The sequence below is a fragment of the Pseudopipra pipra genome, chromosome 9 (assembly GCF_036250125.1).
Source record: "Pseudopipra pipra isolate bDixPip1 chromosome 9, bDixPip1.hap1, whole genome shotgun sequence".
Taxonomy (NCBI): domain Eukaryota; kingdom Metazoa; phylum Chordata; class Aves; order Passeriformes; family Pipridae; genus Pseudopipra; species Pseudopipra pipra.
In genome coordinates this window covers 22,924,594-22,943,535 of record NC_087557.1, presented here as the reverse complement: position 1 = coordinate 22,943,535, position 18,942 = coordinate 22,924,594, and the positions used below count along the sequence as shown (strand labels likewise).

The 18,942-nt window shown below is 41.6% G+C and overlaps 2 protein-coding genes across 3 annotated transcripts in view; one reads left to right on the top strand and one right to left on the bottom strand.

Annotated features, from left to right (window-relative positions):
• The window catches only part of PODN (podocan), a 34,081-nt gene extending 21,613 nt beyond the window's left edge, over positions 1-12,468 (top strand). For both annotated transcript variants that reach the window (XM_064665200.1, XM_064665201.1), the window contains exons 10-11: positions 934-1,135; positions 2,223-12,468. In XM_064665200.1, coding sequence (XP_064521270.1) covers positions 934-1,102 — 169 coding nt within the window. In that variant the 3' untranslated portion in view covers positions 1,103-1,135; positions 2,223-12,468. The remainder of the gene's footprint in view (positions 1-933; positions 1,136-2,222) is intronic.
• Positions 12,469-13,334: 866 nt separating this feature from the next.
• Positions 13,335-18,942, bottom strand: part of SLC1A7 (solute carrier family 1 member 7) — a 49,756-nt gene continuing 44,148 nt past the window's right edge. The window contains exons 10-11 of the mRNA XM_064665206.1: positions 16,669-16,768; positions 13,335-14,673 (exon numbers count right to left, since the gene is read on the bottom strand). Coding sequence (XP_064521276.1) covers positions 14,437-14,673; positions 16,669-16,768 — 337 coding nt within the window. The 3' untranslated portion in view covers positions 13,335-14,436. The remainder of the gene's footprint in view (positions 14,674-16,668; positions 16,769-18,942) is intronic.

Below are 18,942 nucleotides of genomic sequence, written 5' to 3'. Positions count from 1 at the left end.
ATTTGATTAAGCTGATCCAGTAGATGTGTTCAAAAAGCTCAGTCTGCACAAGACTAAATATGGTCTTATTTTGTCTGTATGCAACTAAACTGCCCTGTAGTTCTGAATACTCTGGAGCATACCTTTTTGGATGAATGATTCCATACCAGGCAAATAAAATTACAAAGTCTGGTGTAAATTAGAGCAGTCTGTCTATTCAGCTGCTCACATTTATGAGATTTTAGTGAATGCTTGGATGCGAACCAGAAACCACATACCACATTCTATATTTCTATATAAAGAAGAAAGGAATTTGCAAAACAGTTTTGCTAACATATTTAGGAGGCAACTCCACCCAAGCTAAGTTGTATTTTTTAATGGGAGACTATTAATCACTGGGAAACAATAACATACATATGGAATATTAGACAGAATATAATTTTAAGCATGTTCACAAGTCACAGACCAAGCAGTAAATGTGAGAGGTTCTTAAACTGCAGATTAGTTTATTTGTATTCCTGGGAACACAAATAACAGCTGAAAAATTACTGCATGTTGCTTTTTTTCTAAGGAATACTTGGTACCAATATTTTGAGTTTTGTGGGTGAAGAATTAAGGTATCAAGGAGTGACAGAGAATCTCATGAAAAATCAAGCTACATTTTGAAATGTGGGCTATGGAGCAGATGACTTTCCTCTTTGGGAAGGAGGAAGCAGAATAGCAAGAGAAAGAATTTGTGGGGGAGGAATATATAATGATTTTGTTTCCTTCCCCCATCCAGAGGAGCCAGCACTTCTAGAGCACTGTTGTGGGTCAGTGTAAAGACAGAGTAACTTGGATCAGTGGAAAGTTAGAGGAACTCTGCAGAATGGCTTCCTCCAAATCTCCTCATTTCTGTGTTGGATATAAAAAATGGGTTTATTTTAACAGAAGGGCACTTTTGTTTGTTTACAGGTTTAATAAGATTGCAGTTGGAGCACTGAAAGAAAGTACCTTCCAAAACCTAAAGCACTTACAGGTACTGGATATTGAAGGGAACCTTGAATTCAGCAACAGTTCAAAGAATAAGGATGATTCAGAAGAGGAAATGGAAGATGAGGAAGAGGAAGAAGAACTGAGATAAAATGTGAACTCACACAATCACACCATGTGAGAGGTAACAACTGTAGTTCAAGGATCCAATTCTCAGACTTTCGTGCAAATAAGTCCAATTTACACATATGATTAAAGCATAACAAGGGTGATTGAGCCCTGGACTCAAAGACTTCCACTAAAACATGACTGTGAATTGCAAATCAAGAAGGTTTGAAAATACATTATTTTGTAAAATGAAACAGTCAGTATATATCTGTGTTTTAGCAGAGGCAGTGGGCTGTTCATAGTGGCTTCTGCTTATAGCCACAGCAGGCACAACAGTTAAATATGAACATCCTTGTTTACTAATTTGGATAACAAAAAAATGAAAAGGTATTTCATGATAACTTTTAAGCAGGTAGCTCAAAAGGAAAACAAAGAACAAACCAGAAAACTTACTGATGCAGAAGACCATGTGAGCTGAAAATGGATTAAAAAAATTATGCAAATTAAAGTAAGATTAGACCCACTGTCTGTTGAACACGGCATTAAGATTACAACCTGTCTCAAGCAGTACTTAAATCACTGACCACTTGGAGTGGGAAAATAATGCTATACTTGGTATATTTCTTATGGAAAGAATAGTCTTTCTAGTTGAATCTCTTATATTCAACTGCAGAAGAAAAGATGAAGGGAGAATAACGTTTGAAGAATATGCATTTTTTCATAAGAATAGCTATCTGCCTAATGTATCTCTTAAGCATCTTATATTCAAAGGTGATGAGATTCAGGACTACTCTTTACTTCTGGAGATTTAACCTTTAAGAGTGGAAAAAGAGAATTAGCTTTCTTCCTAATCAACATTTTGTCACGGAGAGTGACACAAGGAATTGCTAGGAATAGTGCTAATACGCTTAAAAGATGATGGGGCTTGGAAAGGGCAGAAGCTACTTGGAAAGTCAAACACCAGACCTCGAGGCCGGGCTGTATGAAAACTTTGTGAGGGAAGAAATAATTTATATCTGCAGACTTAGACTACATATAACTTCAAAATCAGTGTATCTCTGGTTTAGTTTAGGACACGTGTGACATGTTAGCAGGTACTAAGTTTATCTTACTCTGAATTCTGTATTGCATTATGTAATTTATTTTATTTTTCTGTTTTGCAGGAAAACATATGGAAACTTACATATATGTCTATGTGTATATATCTATATAGATATACAGAGAACACTTAGCAGAACGTGCAATGAATTATGCAGAAACTGTCGTGGCACTGAGCCAGGCTCATGGAAGACAGTGTGTTACAGTGCCTTATTCAGGGAAAGACCCTGAATGCCTTTCCAAAGCTTCCAAATCATCTTATACAAGACCCAGGATCATAAGGGATTGCTTGGGAACTCACAAAAGCTGGCTTTTGTTTCTTCTGTTTCTCTCCCTTCACTGTTTCCATCTGTAATATGGGGCTGTTTTCAACACATGCCTTCAAATGCCATTTTTGTCGCTGCATTTTAAGTGAACCATGTATAAGCTTCTTTTCCTCCACCCCAAAGAAGCTGTTGCTGATCAGGCAAGATGAATATTTTCAGTAGTTTCATGTGTGGAGCAGTGTATGAGGCATTTTGGTCATCAAGCAACACTAATAATTCTGGATGCAACTACTCCTCTATTATAAAAATGTGTATATTTGGATGAGAAAAACAAAATAAGGCTGGATCCCAAAATATTTTATCTCTACTGCCAAAGCCTGCAGTATATTCCTGTTTTAGAAAGGTTTTAAGATAAAACTATTGCTCTTGTGAATATATATATATATAAAATCTGTATGTCTGCCTTCCAGAGCTTTGCTAAAGTCTCTGTTTGCTCTTGTATGCCCGTGTGGCAGTTGTGTGAATGTCTCTAAAGGTATGGAGTGACAGTGTGAAGTGTAATACATGTGGTTGAATTTTTTACACAGTGTATCTTATTCTCATTGAGAGTCAGGAGTGAGACTAGTGATGTAAAAGAGATAAGTGAGCATGGGCTGTCTTAGGAGAAAACTGTTAAGTGTCAAGAGAAATTTGTTTAGTTCAAGTCTTGAGACAGTGCCTGGTGTTGTACTCAAAGCCTCACCTATTTTATGATGTCAAGTACTTTCAGCTCCTGTTGGAGTCATGGAAAATAAGGAAACCAAGGAAAAGAAGACCCATGGAGGTACTAGTTTCTTAGTTGATTATAATGTCCTTCATCTGAGGCAGTTAATCTGCATGAGGAAATGGTCTTTTCTTTTGAGGATTTCTGATTGAACACATGTTGTTTTGTACACTGCATTCCAGGATTTACTTGGAAACACAGTTGGCTTAATTTTTTACCAGCTGTTTTCCTGCTGGAGATCTAGTTCCACACTCTCCCTTTGGTTCCCATAGCACATGACAGTAATTTCAAGCTGTTTCCTACCTTAGACAATTCAACACAATCATCAATCATAGAAGGAAAGATTTCTTCCTGAAAAAAATAAGAGCTTGGCCCTAAAAACTGCAAACCCCCATATTTTTGAACAGCAGCTATACAGCTGAGCAATAAAATGGCCTTCTTGACTGCTGGGATAGATTTCTACATAAAATGTTTACAGAAGTAGCTCAAGTCAACTAGCTATCTCCAGCAAACACCAGTGGAAGTTTTGTTAGTCTTTGGTGAAACAGAGCAATTGATTAAACTCCTGAACAAGCTGAGAATATGCAGATTTATACAGTTTTATGGAGAACTGTTGTATTATCTTTAAACTTCTGTCCCTTACACTGTGCTCCTGTGAAGAGTCAGGTGCCTCAGACTTCCTTTGAATCCCTTGAGAGTCTGATGCACTGAATGCAGGGTGAAGGTGCATTTTAGCACCTGTAGCTCAGGCCCAAAATGTCAGAATGATACATACACTGTTAAGCTTCTTTAGCAAGCAGCAGCCTTTGCCAAAGGAGACCCACCTACAGCTGAAGGAATGTATCATGTAGACCAGGCAGAGGTAGGAAACCCTTATCCAAGTTTATTTAAAAAAAAAAAAGCATGCTGTCCTTTAAATAGGACAATGTTTTCCAGCAGAAAAAAAAAAAAAAAGACACCCTTCTTTCCCAGTAAAAGCCTAAAACCCCACGAGAGGAATGTATTTTGATTGCTGTGTAAGAGATTGATGAGGGAGAACCACAGGCCTGATTCCTCACTTACCTGATATCATTAGCACCTATGATGTTGGACATAATACTGTCAAACCAAAATGGTAGTTTATTTCTTTTAAAGGAGTAAGAAGCTTGATGAGAGATGTTGAGAAATAGTCAGAACTCCATGGGACTAAGCCCACATAATTTTTTGACTGTGGGTGGTAGCCTTAATCCAAAGGTCCAGCCTTGGGTGGAGCAGGACCCATGAACAGGCTCTAATTTTATTATTTTCTTTAGTGAAAATGAGAGTTGGGAAACTGGAATTTTCTTAGGCCACAAAGAGGTAACACGAATGTTGTTCTCATGTAACTTTCTTCCTGTGAATTGCTTGGATTTGGGAAAATAGAAAGATTTTAAAGCTGAGATAGATGTATAAATAGTGAAAACTCGAAGTCTAAAACATTCAGTTGGCAACTTTATCCCTAAGTATGCATTTGCACAGGCCGCATGGTCTGTATGGAGGAGTTTATTTGCTTTTTTGCTTTTAAAAACCATGTTTCCTCATTACAGAGGATACTGCACAAAACGGGGAAATGGGATTTTTTCAAGCTACAATTTTTCACAGCAACAGGAGTACAAATGCAGCATGTGAGCTAGAAAGAACTAATCGGGTGCCAAAAATAGCCCCTGGATAATGAGCTTTTATTTCAGACGGTGGGCATGTAGCCCATCTGTGTCTCCATGTGGATGGGCCATTCTACAGCCATCCTGCCCCTCATCCCTGTTCCTTTGGGATCCTCACCCCATGGCCAGCCATCCTCCCTCCCATCCCTTTCTTTGGGATCCTCACCCCATGGCCAGCCATCCCCCCCCTCATCCCCTTCCTTGGGGATCCTTGCCCCATGGCCATTCCCTCACGAGGAATGGGGCACCCAGCACCTGCTCCCTGCCCACTCCTGCCCTCTCCTCACTCCTGCCCCACACGGCTCCCCTCGGGGAACCCCATGGCTTGTTATTTGGGTGTTTCTGGGAAGAAAGGCCCAGGAGAGCTGTTTCTTCCCCAGAGGTATTATCTCCCTATACAGCGTTATGCCCTTTGCCTCCCCTGGGTGCTGTGAGGGGCTGGGGGTCAGACTGGATCCCAGGAGCCCATTTTCCTCTGCTTTCCACGTTCACACTACTGGAGGGCTCCTCCTGCTGTCCCAAAGGGGCAAAAAAAGTCCCCTAGAGGAGCGGGCGCCATCCCGCCGGCTGTGAGGGAGGAGCGGCCCTGGCCACGGCCGTTCCTCTCTGGGGAGGGAGGTGGCACAAGGCCGCGGCTCTCCCGATGCCAAGAGGGCGTCCCTGTGAGCCCCTCTGGAAGGAACACCATGATCCCGCTTGTCTCCAGCCTCGGCTGGCAGGAGGGGTGAGTTGTGGGCACACCAGCGGCCATGTGGGCAGGGCGGGAGGCAGGTGAGGGGCGGGGGCTGAAGTGACTCTGTGGTGTGGTGAGGGGGGTCCTGCTCTGCCTCGAGGGCCTCACACACCGCGTTGTGGTGGTTGGGGTCTAAGTGTTATATTTAATGAAAAAGAAGTGCTTTATGCAGTATGTATATATTTTTCTGAGGAGAAAATTAGTTTAAAAGTTGTTTTTTTTTTTAATTAGGAAAGATGGGGCAAGACTGCAAGAGCGTATAATGACAGGACAAGGTGGGGTGGGTTCATATTGAAAGAGAGTAGGTTTAGATTAGGTATTAGGAAGTAATTCTTTACTGTGAGGCACTGGCCCAGGTTGCCCAGAGAAGTTGTGGATGCCCCATCCCTGGAAGTGTTCAAGGGAACAATGGGGCTTGGAACAACTTGGTCTAGTGGAAGGTGTCCCTGCCCATGGCAGGTAGGTTGGAACTGGATGATCTTCAAGTTCCCCTTCCAACCCAAACCATTCCATGAATCTGTGGTTCTGTGAAAATAAAAAAATAAAATTAAAGAAACCTCCAAAGGAAAACTTTGGATGAAATATGAATGGGGATGTGGCGGGGCAGAGCAAGGCTACAAAGGCCTCCCTTGTGGGAGTGGCAGCAGCTCCTGAGGAACCAACTGCAGCCCGGGCAGCAGGACAGAGTCCCTGGCAGTGGGACAGTGTCCCTGAAGTGGGACAGTGTCTCTGGCAGCAGGACAGAGTCCCTGCCAGTGGGACAGTGTCCCTGCAGTGGGACAGTGTCCCTGTGGGTCTGCTCCCTGGGGCTGGCAGCTGCATCCCTCGCTAGGGGCTCTTGGCCATCAGAGCTCTTGGCTCATAAATCCTGCAGGATTGTACATTAAAAGGGCAGGTGGGGAAAGGATCCTCCAATTCCTGCAGGTGCTGAGGAGCTGGGCTGGCAGGGTTGCTCCTGAGACCTCTGTGCTACAAACCCCCTGTTCTGCTGCTGTGCAAGATGGATAGAGGGGACTTGTCCTGAGCAGGCTGAGGACCTGAGTAGCAGGTGTTAGGTACATCCAGGAGGAAGGCTATGGACCTGCATTAACGAAGTGGATGAGAATGGGAAGTATCCTCCTTCCAGAGACCCCACTGCCATTTTTTCTGCTTCCCAGTGATCCACACAGAGCTGGGAGGCAGGAGGGGGCCGATCAAAACTTTTTGATCGTTCTCGCTTGACTGTGTTTCCTAATGATCAGTAAGAGTGTAGCTTGTTAGGCTGCTTGTCACCGTGTTGACTGAGCACACTAACTTTTTTACAGATTTTGCTTACAAAAAAACTAAGCAAATTTATTCTTATTTAATAATAAAATACTTTACAAATAGTCTTTTTTGATGGGAAGCCATCTCTTGGAAAGCTTCTATGATATAGTCCAATATCCTGTAATTGATTTCATTATACTCTAATATTGGTGAGTTTTGCCTCCCAGGTTTGGGAATAGATGTCCCCAAGACTTAAACATATATAGAGTTTTATATAATATGAATTTAGCCTTGTTTTTTCAAGATATTTCTTTTTCTGATGGGATTAATTTATGGAGGTCATTGTAATTGGTTTATTATGTTGCTAATACAAGAACAGTGAGTAAATTCCCTGAAGAACTCCATTTCCTTAAGTGAGGAAAATATTGGTGTGCCCTGTAGCTCTGATTCATGCTGCTATTGTGAAGTCAGCCAGCTGTGAGATATATGTGTAGGCAATGGATGATAAATGTGTTCTAATAATCCAGTATACAAAGTATTTCCATAAAAATTCTTCAGTAGTATCCAAGGACATTAAACAGTCCATCAATAAAGTCCCTCTTTAAATGGTTTTGAATCAGGCAAAGACTGTTTTAATGCACAGTTGTACAGGCTATCTCAAGTTTTCCCCATGAAAGTTCCAGAATCTGTTTTTAGCATATGATTATGATACTGCTGAGAATGTTGCTTCTGATAAAAATTCATTTCTGATAAAAATTGATTTTCAGTATTCTCATTTCTAGTTGCATACAAGAAATTAATGAAACTTATACTTTTATTACTTGGGATATAATTGTGTATTTGTCGACAGTCATCACAAAAGTTAGCTTTAAAAAAATCCTAAGATATATCTTTTATACAGGATTAAAATTAACTTTGATAACTTTGAGCACTCTACATCTTTCCTCTTCTTTGTGGTCTGTTTAATTCCAATGCAGCAGTGGGAGGAAACTCAAAGCCCTTCCTGCTTGATCCAACCACAGTGGTGGACTGACACCCTCCTGTCCATCCTGATTCCTCCTTCCCCAGATATTTGGTTAGGAAGGATTTCATGTCAGAGAAATGCTTTCTTCTATTAAAAAAAATCAGGAAGACTGGATGATTTATTCTAAAGCAAAGATAATATATTTTCTGATTAAACTAGCAGTGTAGACTACCCAAATCTCTGTGCTTTAAGTTTGTTTTCAAGAAATCTCATTAAATATTAAATAAATATTTAAAGTATTTCAATGGAAAAAAAGATGGAAGATTATGATTAAAAATGCTCAGTTTGACTTAGTTCTGTATACTTTCCACATGTTTTTAATAGCCTAGTGGTAAAACCCAATAAAACCACTAGAAGCAATGAAATCATAATGAAACATCTCAAGGTCAGTCTCATTTTTCTTTTGGTTTTGCCATTTAGCCCATACAGTATTTGTTGCAGATGTAATGTGAGATATCTGTGAACATAAAACACTTCTTGTTTTGCTTCCCTTTCTTTTTCCATCTTATTAAAATACCTGGGTTGTTTTTTTTTGGGGGGGGGGAGGTGGGAGCTGGAGATGTTAAATCCTTATTAGGAAAGTTCAAAAGCAACAGTTAATCACAGTGAGTTTCATGTGGTGGGTCGAATCCTGGCTTTCAGCTGTTGCTGTGTGCAGAAACACAGCAGCAGGCATTTGCTTCCCAAATGAAATGCAGAGACCTCTTTGTGCTGAAAGGTGACTGCTTTCAGAGCAACAGATGCAGAACTCTGTGCCTTACAGAACAAAAACTCTTCTGATGGAGCCTGAAAAGCACAGCTGTGACCTACCTGAGCACATCTGTAATTCCCAGTGGAATGGGAAGTCTAGAGTTTGGTAATTACTTCAGGAGCAACATTTGCTTGTTCTCCCCCTGGACTGAATGTTCTGTGCCGGTTTGGAAGGAAGGAAGCTGGGAAGGGATACCTGTGGATACCTGCAGACTTGCCTTTAGTGGCAGTCCACAGGCAGGAGCTTTGGGAGGAGAGGGATGCCCTGCTCCCCCCTACATCTCCAGCTGTTGGTACCTTCTCATTTTGGAGCCAGCAAGGAAAGGAGGTTTGATTCTGTTGCAGGAGAAGAGGTTGAACATTCTCCCCTAGCAATACTCCCCATCTTGTCTTTCTGAAGCCTTCTGTGCTCGTTCCCCAAAATACCACTGTCTCAGTAACAGACTGCTGTGATTTTATGGTGACAGCCTGTAAAATCTCTAAAATATCCTGTGATACAAATCTGCCAGAAATCTCAGCTGTGCCAAATCCATTCCTGTATATCATCTTCCAGGCAACGGGGATGCAACTGTTGCTACTTTATAAATGATGGAATCTGAGGTTTTGTCACTTAAAACAGAAGCCTGGCAATTCTGTGAATACTGTGAGTACTGATCCTGTGCTTCCAGAGAGATAGAAGTGGCTGATCCAAGGTGATCATATGAGTCCTCTTTAATGTGTTACATAACTGTCTCAGTCTTCAGCTCATTTATCCTTGCCATGCATCACCCTGTTGAATCAGAAAAGGACTTTTTCTCTGTTTATGGATGGGCAGCAAACCCTGCATTCCTGTGGTCACTTGACCATGAGATCACATGAGAAGTCTGAGTGAATAACGGGCTGACCTTAAGCAGTGACCACCCTTCCTGTTCTATTGATCTCATCCATTTGGGGTTTTGTGGGACAAACCCTCTTATAAATTCCAGAAGTATCAATCAGTATGCTCCAAAGCACTTAGTGAGGAATGTAATTTTGAGCATCTATCACCTCCTTAGTTTTAGGTGAAATCACAGGCTAAAGTGAGAATTTCATTTGCAGCTCAGCCCTTAGTGAATGGATGCATTAAATTTGTCTTTTCCAAATGCAGCAAAGTCAGATATTTTCCAGCCATTATTATTGCAAGAGGATATGCTCTCCCCCTGCAAGATAAGCAACAGTAGCACCCCTGTAGTAAAACCTTCATTGCTTTGTCTGCTCACTGAGTACTCAGTCCCCAGCTGGAGGGCTGTACTGGGGCCAGCTCAGTGCCTGGAGGGGAGCAGCAGCAATTCCTCCGTGCCCCCGTGTCTGTAATGAAAGAGCTGCCTTGCTGTAAAAACACACCTGGGCCTTCAGCAGAGCCACAGATATGGGAGTACTTAGTGTTGGGCAAGATCAAAGGCATCTGGAGTTTTCCAAATTCAATTCCCAGGTGACACATTTTGCTTGCACGCATCAACCACCTTCTGCTGGTAGTTACCTCTTTTTTATGGAAAGCACAGAAAGGACTGAGATCATTTCCAAGACTGTCCATCTGGCTGGAAGATGAAGCTTTCCATCTGCTTTGAAAGTATTACAAATCAGTTCTCTGTTGTTACAAAGGGACTAAAATTAATGTTTGTTGTGAATTGAAAAGCAAGAGCTCATCAGGTGGGGATGTTACACAGTTACTGTGTTTTCTGAGTGATTTAGAATTCCTGGTAGAGCAAGGAGGGCATCTACAATTTAATGTTTTGGCTAATTATTTAGATCATCTGATTTGTGTGTTGGGATGCACATTCAGGTGGCACAAATAAGCTTAGCTGCAATTAAGTCATTTAAGTGGAATCAATTAAGACTAGCTGAGAAAATGAGTAACTATTAGTTCCATAAACTTCCCTGTTTGGGTTGACAGCCCAAAACTCTTGGGAGTTAGTGGGATATGTAAATGCTCTGGTTGTGTCTCTTTCTCCCAGTTCTAATTCTTGCACAAGTATTTATTAGAGCAATTCAACACTTCAAAACTTCCTTGGCATTGGCAAAATCCTCAGAAACCTGTTTAAATATGTGTTTAATGATGTTTCATGCCACAGCAATCTGGAGTGGCTTCTTTCCTCTCAGTAGTATCATCAGAGCAATGCAGCTGCAAATTAACAAGCATAAAACAACTGCCTCTGATAAGTATGTGTTAATTTGGGTTGGTTCCCAAATTATTTCTTCCATAGCTGTATACAATGCACCACTCTTCTTAATTATCTTCTCTCCCTCCTCGAGACTCTTCCCTGGTGTATAATTTAATTGGCTCAGTTCCCTTTCTTTTTAGCAGGAGGAGGCAACTTCAAACTAAGATTGAATGTTGCCAGTTAAGAAATATGTTCTTCCCACATATGCTTGAAAGTATTCCATGCAAACTGTTGTAATTAGTGATTGATTGGTTGATTGATTGATTTTTTTAATACAAAAGTTTTGAGACTATAAAGGTCACGTTTGTTTTTGTACTCTGAAGAAAGTAGGAGAAACATATTTACCAACAGAAAGCTTGCACTCTAACTCGATAATCAACAGCTTTGTTATTTTTGTTGAAAGGAAATGCCATTATAGCTGGAAAATGTGAACAGATCCATGCATACAAATATGCTGTGGAACCTACTGCTCTCCTAATTGCACTGTGCATCAAGCTGCTTGACAACACACACCAGGAGGCACAGAAAATAGCTAAATGGAGGAAAACTTACCATAAAAATTCTCGTAACTTCAGTGTTTGCCTCTCCCCAGCTCACAGTGGTGCCTTGTGTTCAGTGCAGTGACTTGCAGGAGCAGTCAGATGCTCTGGTCAAGGTCACAATACACTGACCAACATACACCAGAACAAAGAACCCAAGTGTCTTAGGCCTCCACTTAGCAGTATTTCATACCACAAATTATAAAGATCAGGGGAGAAACTGGACCACTGCCTTCCTCCCAATGGAGGAGGCACATATTGGTGTAACCCCCGAGTTTTAAAGATCCAAACACTGTAATGTAAAAACCACAATGCATTTCAAATTTGCAAAGCAGAACTGGACACTCCTTGAATAGCATTTGAATGCAGAAAGCTATTAAACAGCCTGTTGATGCCATACAAATATGCTCTCACACATGAGACTTCCACATTGCCTGCTTGCCAGAGAGTAATGGGCAAAAATGTGGTTTCTTTTGCTGTGTAGGACTTGTGCAGCACAACTGACCGAGTCTTCTGGTCTCTGATGCTTTATCTCACCCAGAGTTCTCCTTGTAGAAGTCACAGCTTCTTAAGCTCTGGAGTTGACTTAGACCTCTTGAGACATGACTGTGCTGAAGAGTGGCAGACCAAGTGAGCTGCCTCAGGCAAGCAGGCAGAAGGATTGCACTTTGCAGTCAGCCAAAGGCTGTAGGTGGCTGGGGCAGAGTGTGGTGGTAAGGCCAGCAGCACTTTTTGCCTGGCAGACCACGGCCTGTTGGCATGGTGAGGGGCCATACTCTCCAAAAACACTTAGCTTGGAACTACTTACTTCAAATCTTGGATCTCCTTAGCCTCTTTCTTCATCATTTTATCTATGCAAAGTGACTGTAAACTGATGGATGACTGGCAGGATTATACTGTCACTTCATGTAGCTGTAATTGACTGTGTGAAGTTGAAACTTTGTGTTTTCCTTGTGGGCACGGTTGGCAGGCAGAGATTCTGCCCTCTCTATGTGCCCTTCCCCTGCTTCATCCCTGGCTGCTTGATCTTGTCCCTGCATCACCCCTTCAGTTGTGTTGACACAACTGTCTGTTTGGACTGTGCTAAAAAACATATGTGTACTGGTTTGAATTAAAAATACTTCTCATCTGATTCTTTGTCTGGCTTCATAAATAATGGGGTCTGAACAGCTGGGAGAGGAGGGGAGGCAGTGCAGGTTGGAATGGACAGCTGGGGAAGGATGAAGGGGCCCTCCTGGAGCTGCCAGTGCTGCTGAGGTGAGAAGTGTCAGATGCTGTGTTTGTCAGTCAGTGCTTCTGCCTGTTCAGAGAGGCCCAGAGCAGCCTCTGCTCTCCCAAATCACTCATTTTAATGACACTCCATAGCACAGGTCCATTACAGGACTTGTTCTGGAGCAAATTCCTCTGAATCATTTCAGTTCTTCCCTATTTTTCGTGTTCTCTGTTTGTTGTTTTCACTCTAGGGTCAAATCAGGAAAATAGTTACCAACTGTACCTGTTTTCAAATTAAGACATAATTTCTGAGGAATTATAGACAAAGGAGACTGACTATGTGTGTTCTTTCTGGCTTTACTATTTGATAATTAAACTACCTATACTACAGTGCTCTCAGGCAAGTAATTAGTGCATGACATAAGAAATAGTCTGAACAGGAGCCCTCAGAGAAGAGGTGGATATGCACATCCCAGGAAAAGCACTAATCATATGCATGAAGCACTTCTGCTTCTTGTGAATGCAGAAATTGTCCTTTTGGACCGGGTTATTTTTTCTCTTCAGATGAGAGGAGCATATTAGAATACCAGACACGTTATCTGAAACTGCCATGCCACAAGTAACTAAATATAATATGTCACGTGTATTGGTATGAACTGGTATGTCATCTCTGGATCAAATCCCAACTTTTCAGAAGGTGTCCTCACTTCCACTCTCCATTTTGGCAGAGAAATAAGAAGACACTAATGGTACAAGTGCACAGACGGCCTGTTTTTAAATGGCAGGTTTATTAAAAATGTCCTATATCACAAACATTGGAAACATACTCGGCAGATTTTACTGTAACTGAAAGATCCAGTAGATCATGGAAAGGGAGTAACTGTCAGTGTGAATCAACCACTGGATTATGAGAAATAATGAGGCATTTTCCACAGCAAACTCCTCACCAAACCCCATCGTCACTCAGCATCCTGGGGTTCCAGTGTGAGTTCAGTTGCCCTTAGGACGCAGCACACGGTTCATGAGTTGAGCTTTGAGTTTGTACATATTTACAGTAGAACAGCCTACAGGTTCCAGGAGAGGACACGTTAGCACCAGTGCTTATGGATTAGGGCTCACCTCACCTCTGCCACTGCATGTGCATGGGACTGACTTTACTGAAGAGTTAGGTTAAAAAAAGGTTCATAAATCTGGCACTTGGAAGGCAAACTGTGCTCTGCAGTGACCTAGGAATTCTTTGTGTATCACACTTGAATGCCTGGCTCTGGAGGCTGCCCATCAGAATTACCTTAATGCCCTTTCTTGCACAAATGCACACTTGGCTTCCCCTCTGCTTGGACTGTTATTTAGTAATAGATGTAACCCCTTGCGACAAGGAAATCAGTGTGATTTTCTTACTGCTGTTCTAAAGCTAAGCACAAACTCTATATTTAGTGAATGTCAGACAAAATTGGTATCTTTAGCAATTTTGGTGAAACATTTTCACATAGCAAAAATTCTACATAAATACAGTGTTCATAATTACTGAGATTGACAAAAAAAAAAGGCTTTGGTTAGAAAATCAAGAAGGGTCAAATAGAAAAAGCTTTTTTTTAAAAAAGGAGCCAAAGGAGTCAAATACTCTAATGAAGTCAAATGAGTGCAGAATAAAACAGCAGTCATCCATGAGTTAATTTTTCAGTATTAAAATCTTCCACCTAGAGAAGCCCATGTCTCTTGCAAGCTGTGTGCCTTTCCTGACGTTCACAGCTGGTCTCTTAGCTCCAGTACAAGCAGGGTGGCGATAATTCCACAAATTCCTGTTCAAGGCAAAGAGTCCCTCTTCCAGCTGTGAGGTAGAGATTGGGTATCAAGTCACTGGGGCGTGAGATACCACTGAGTGCAGCAGTTACACATTTGTTTCTAGTTCATTTATTTCAATAGTGCAGTGGTCTTTACTGTTGGATTTCTTAGTGTGATTCTCCACTGGAGTTTCTTCTTGCTCCACTTGTACAGGTGTATGGTGCTGAAACCCTTTCACTGTTTCTGGTCCACGAGATTCATTCATGGTCTTCACACAGCCATTTCTCTGGTAAGCCACAATCTGATGGATGTTAACAGGCTTAGTTTCACAGATCAGGGGCACCTATGTGAAAAGCATTAAGATCTGGAATACTGCCACTGATTGCTGTATACAACAGGATACAATTTTTACTGGAAATCCTGTGGGCTGCTTTACATTCACCAGAATTATCTAGAGCCTCCATAGACTTCCAGGACCTGTTTCTCATATACACTAAGGCATCTTTGCAACATCTGCACAAAGTGAAGGTGTCTCTGTGTAAAAGCACAAATTCTGTCATTACAAATTATGGTAATAACTGCATGCCATTGGTAAAGCAACAGAAGCAGGGCAAATACAGACTAGAATTTCAGGGCTGAGTTCTAAAGGTACAGACTCTCAGTGCTGAGCTTTGGGCAGTGCTTGCTCTTAAGTGCAGTTACTTAGATCAGTAAGTCATTTGTTGTTGCCTTCTGCCTTTTTTCTAACCCAATAAACTAGCACCTGTCTCTGCACTGTTTCAAAAGAAATAAAAAGGATTTTATTAACTGATTCATAAGTTAAATATTGAAGTGTTCTTTAAATCAAACCAGATTCTGATGGGGAAAGTAAGACGTAAATACTGGCAGAGAAGAGAGGTGGGCTTGCAGCTGAGAAAATATGGCCTTTGGGTATTCATTACTAACTGCACAAATTATGCAGCCAAAATGTATGGCAGACCAGCAGTATATTTTAGTACAGTTATAGAGCATGATTCAAAGAAAAAATCTCATCACAGATGACTAAATAATCCCTTAGGAGGGATTTCATATTATTGAAACATCTCTTCTTAAGTTCTGCCTGAGTTCCAAGTACGGCAATGAAATGTCAGAGGCCTGTGTTGTGCAGGAGCTCAGGCTACACTCCTGGCTTTGTAAGGGGTGACATGCCTTAACATTAGGCTGTATGTTTAGGGTTTTTTGCAGCTAGCTGTATGTGTAGCCCATATATTCAGGCCTAATCCTGTCATCAGTAATTACTTCAGGAGGACACAGCCTGTCTTTCTATACACAACTTGAAAGAGCAGGAATTTTAAATGAACATTGCTGGAAGGCATGAGAATGGGATTGGGTAGAATGATTGTAGAATGGGAGAGATAATGATAGAAATAAAACTTTGTTATTTGTCTGGAATACTACAAATGATGCTCAGAAATTAAACACACCTTGTGAAAATTAGTCCCGATAAAGAAACTTTCCTGCATGAACTATTCTGTCTTTATGGAAGAAAGGTAGTGAGAGTCTGCCATGAGCTGAAATGGTTGCAGATTAGCACCTCCAAACATCATGGGCTCATGGAATTAGGAGTTTCCTTTGTCAAGGATTTGGAGGGCCATGAGAAGGAGTTCCAAAGGAAGGGGAAAATGCATAGGAGTGGAAGGAGGTGGGGGCTTCAGAATGCACAGGTATGTGTGGTGTATGAAATAAGGTACAGAGAAAGAAGAACAAAAAGATGTAGTGAGGGACTTGTATTAAGTGTAGAAGGCATGAAGATGCCTGAAAATGAAGTCTAGAATGGAGTAATGTGCTTGTGCTAGTCTGGAAAGAAAATGATTGCAGTGGTGGCTTCAGGTGATGCTGGCACAGAATGCTGGAAACACCCAGGGGAGTTGCTTTTGATGTGAGCTTATTGATTATGGATATACACACTCATAGGTACCTTCACCTCCCCCCACACACAGGCAGTCAAGAACATTTGTCACTCTGTTACTGGTCACAGTTTTAGGAGAAGGACAATTACTGTCCAGTCAGGACTGGGGTCCTGAGTGGGAGACTGGCAGCTCCAGCACCTTGTGCAATGGCAGGGCAGTGCAGCTGCTTCCCTGCTCCCAGCCCGGTGTGGCAGGCACAGCTGGCTGGCCAGCCTGGAACTCCAGTGGCTTTTCACATGAGCTCATGGAAAAGCATCCCTCCACCCCACCTGCTAAGCAGCACGTGCCCAATTCTGTCCTGCCTCTGACACACCCTTTATAAACTAGATGACCCAAATGTGGGCACTGGCAGGTTCTTTGCCACAGACCCTGGCTTATGGCATAGTTACCTCGTCACCATCCTTGACAAACTCCTTCCGGCAGATGTGGGCCATGATCCCGGCAGCCAGCGCGTCTCCCAGGACGTTGATCATTGTTCTGAACCTGTCTCTGGAAAATGGAATAGTCATAGTAAGTCGTTGGCTCTTTGGGTGCATTCCTGTGCCTTCATCACTGCAGTAATCGTAGCTAAAGCCCAGTTTTGCTGCTTTTATGAGCTAAAAGGTTTAGAGATGGTAGTGAGGAGTTTGGCACGGGGCAGCCTCCAGCTATGATGCAGCTCAGCTGGGTTTTCCAGCCTTTTCTGAGCTCAGTGTGCTGTGCTGCCACACACTTTATTTTGTAACTGAGTTAACTGGAACAGTGATGCCTCCCTACACAGGCCAGCTGATTGGCACTAAAAAGGTGTAACAGAGCAGACCACGACTGCTTTTTTGTCTGAGTGTACATGATAAGGTCCAGTAACATGCCTGATTTGGAGACTGGTGCTGCAAATGTCTTAATTCAATAAAAGTAGAGGTCAGTCAGTACAACCAGTGATCAAGGTCCCAATCTCAGCAACCAAAATGCTACTTAAGAAGGTTATTGAAGGTTATACCCACAAACCAAGCAGGCACTGACCATATTTAAATCATGTTCATTCCTGAAAAAGCTATGATGGCTTTGGCTCTTATGGTGGCTGTGCAATGGCTCCTAAAGAGTCTTCATTTCCAGTTACCTTTTCCAATTTAAATTTGTCTGCTTGACAGTACTTTGTGTATATACAGTTTAACTACTTTTCATTTATTCATGTTTGGAATTTCTTCCTTTCTTTCTTTACCTTCTGCCCAGTGTCTAAAAGATAAATTTATTAAAATACAGACTGTAAATCCACGAAAGTAAGTGGCTGTCATAGACAAGTGTTACACTTGAGTCATCCTGGAATCTATTAGTTAAAACTGATGAGATTTCAAATAGACGATACAGCTTTTAAGTCTGAAATATATCACGTCTTTTCCAAGAAAAATATATACATTTGAAGACTGTGTCATATTAGTAACTTAATTTATAAATGTAGGTTATAAAATGGAGGTTCAGAAATCTCCAGATGTTTGGCTTATTGAAGTCAGTGACGGTCCAATATCAACACTACCTAGATTTCTGATCCTGTATCTTAATATAGAAAAGAATTGAAACTCTGTACTGATTTTTTTTCAGCTGTTTCAGGCAGGTACTTGGTGAATATAAATGTTTATCTAGTTGCCTGCTTAATTATCAGGAAAGTTCCTGCATGAAAGCTTATTTGTGTGTGCAGTTACCCAAGCTGCAAGTAACTTCAGCAATAATATTCCACAGCCTCCACCAGGACGTGGTGGTTGACTCCAGGACCCAGCCCTACACTTGTTTGCTCAATCCATTTTTCTAATTCCTGCTCTTCCGATTTTGGGTTTTGCCGTGAAGAAAATTCCCACAAAATATGTTAAGCAGGGAAAAATACTGTTACAGCACATATTGATAAATGTTCCTGTTAAACATTGATTTTTTTTTTCCCTTGGTTAATCATCATATTGTGATTCTTGGAAAGATACTCCACGTTGTGAATGTTGGATTGTGCAGAGAGTCAGCCGTGGTGGAGAAGAAGCTGTGTGAGAGAGCTCGAGAGTTTGCACTCCCTCTTGAGCTCTGATGAGCATCTTTTCTGAAGACAGGATTTTTCTGAGGAAACAGTGCACCACACTGAAACTCTAAAGAAAATGAATTGCCTGGTGCATTGATGACCAGTTGTATTCCCTGTTCCTGTGTGTGTGGAGCAGTCTGCACTACCTCTGAGTAGAACCACGCTGCACACACTGGCATTTTTCTGCTAAGAGCCCAATCTGCTGCTGGGGCATTTCTTTCAGTGCAAACATGTTTGCGGTGGTACTTTGGCTTTAGATGATTTATTAAAGGTGCAAAGCTTTTACACTGTGTTTAATGCCTTAGCTGAGAAACATTTTGATTCTTTTCTTTATGTCTCTAAGCACTACCTAGAGGTATGAAGGTCACATCCATGTTATGGCTACCTAAAGGAGTTGTAATATCTGCAGTGCACTGTAATGGGTATTTCAGTCTCGTGAGATCATCTAACCAGCCTTCTTTAAGCATTCTTCATGCTCCAGTACTTCCAAAACTAATACTGAAAATATTCATCATATCAACCATGTTGACACTTTGCATCTGCAGGCTCTTGAAACCACCAAGTGCTGAAATACAGAAAAATACTTTTTGTTTGAAAAGTCATCTGCAAAAGACAGAAAATTGGGTCT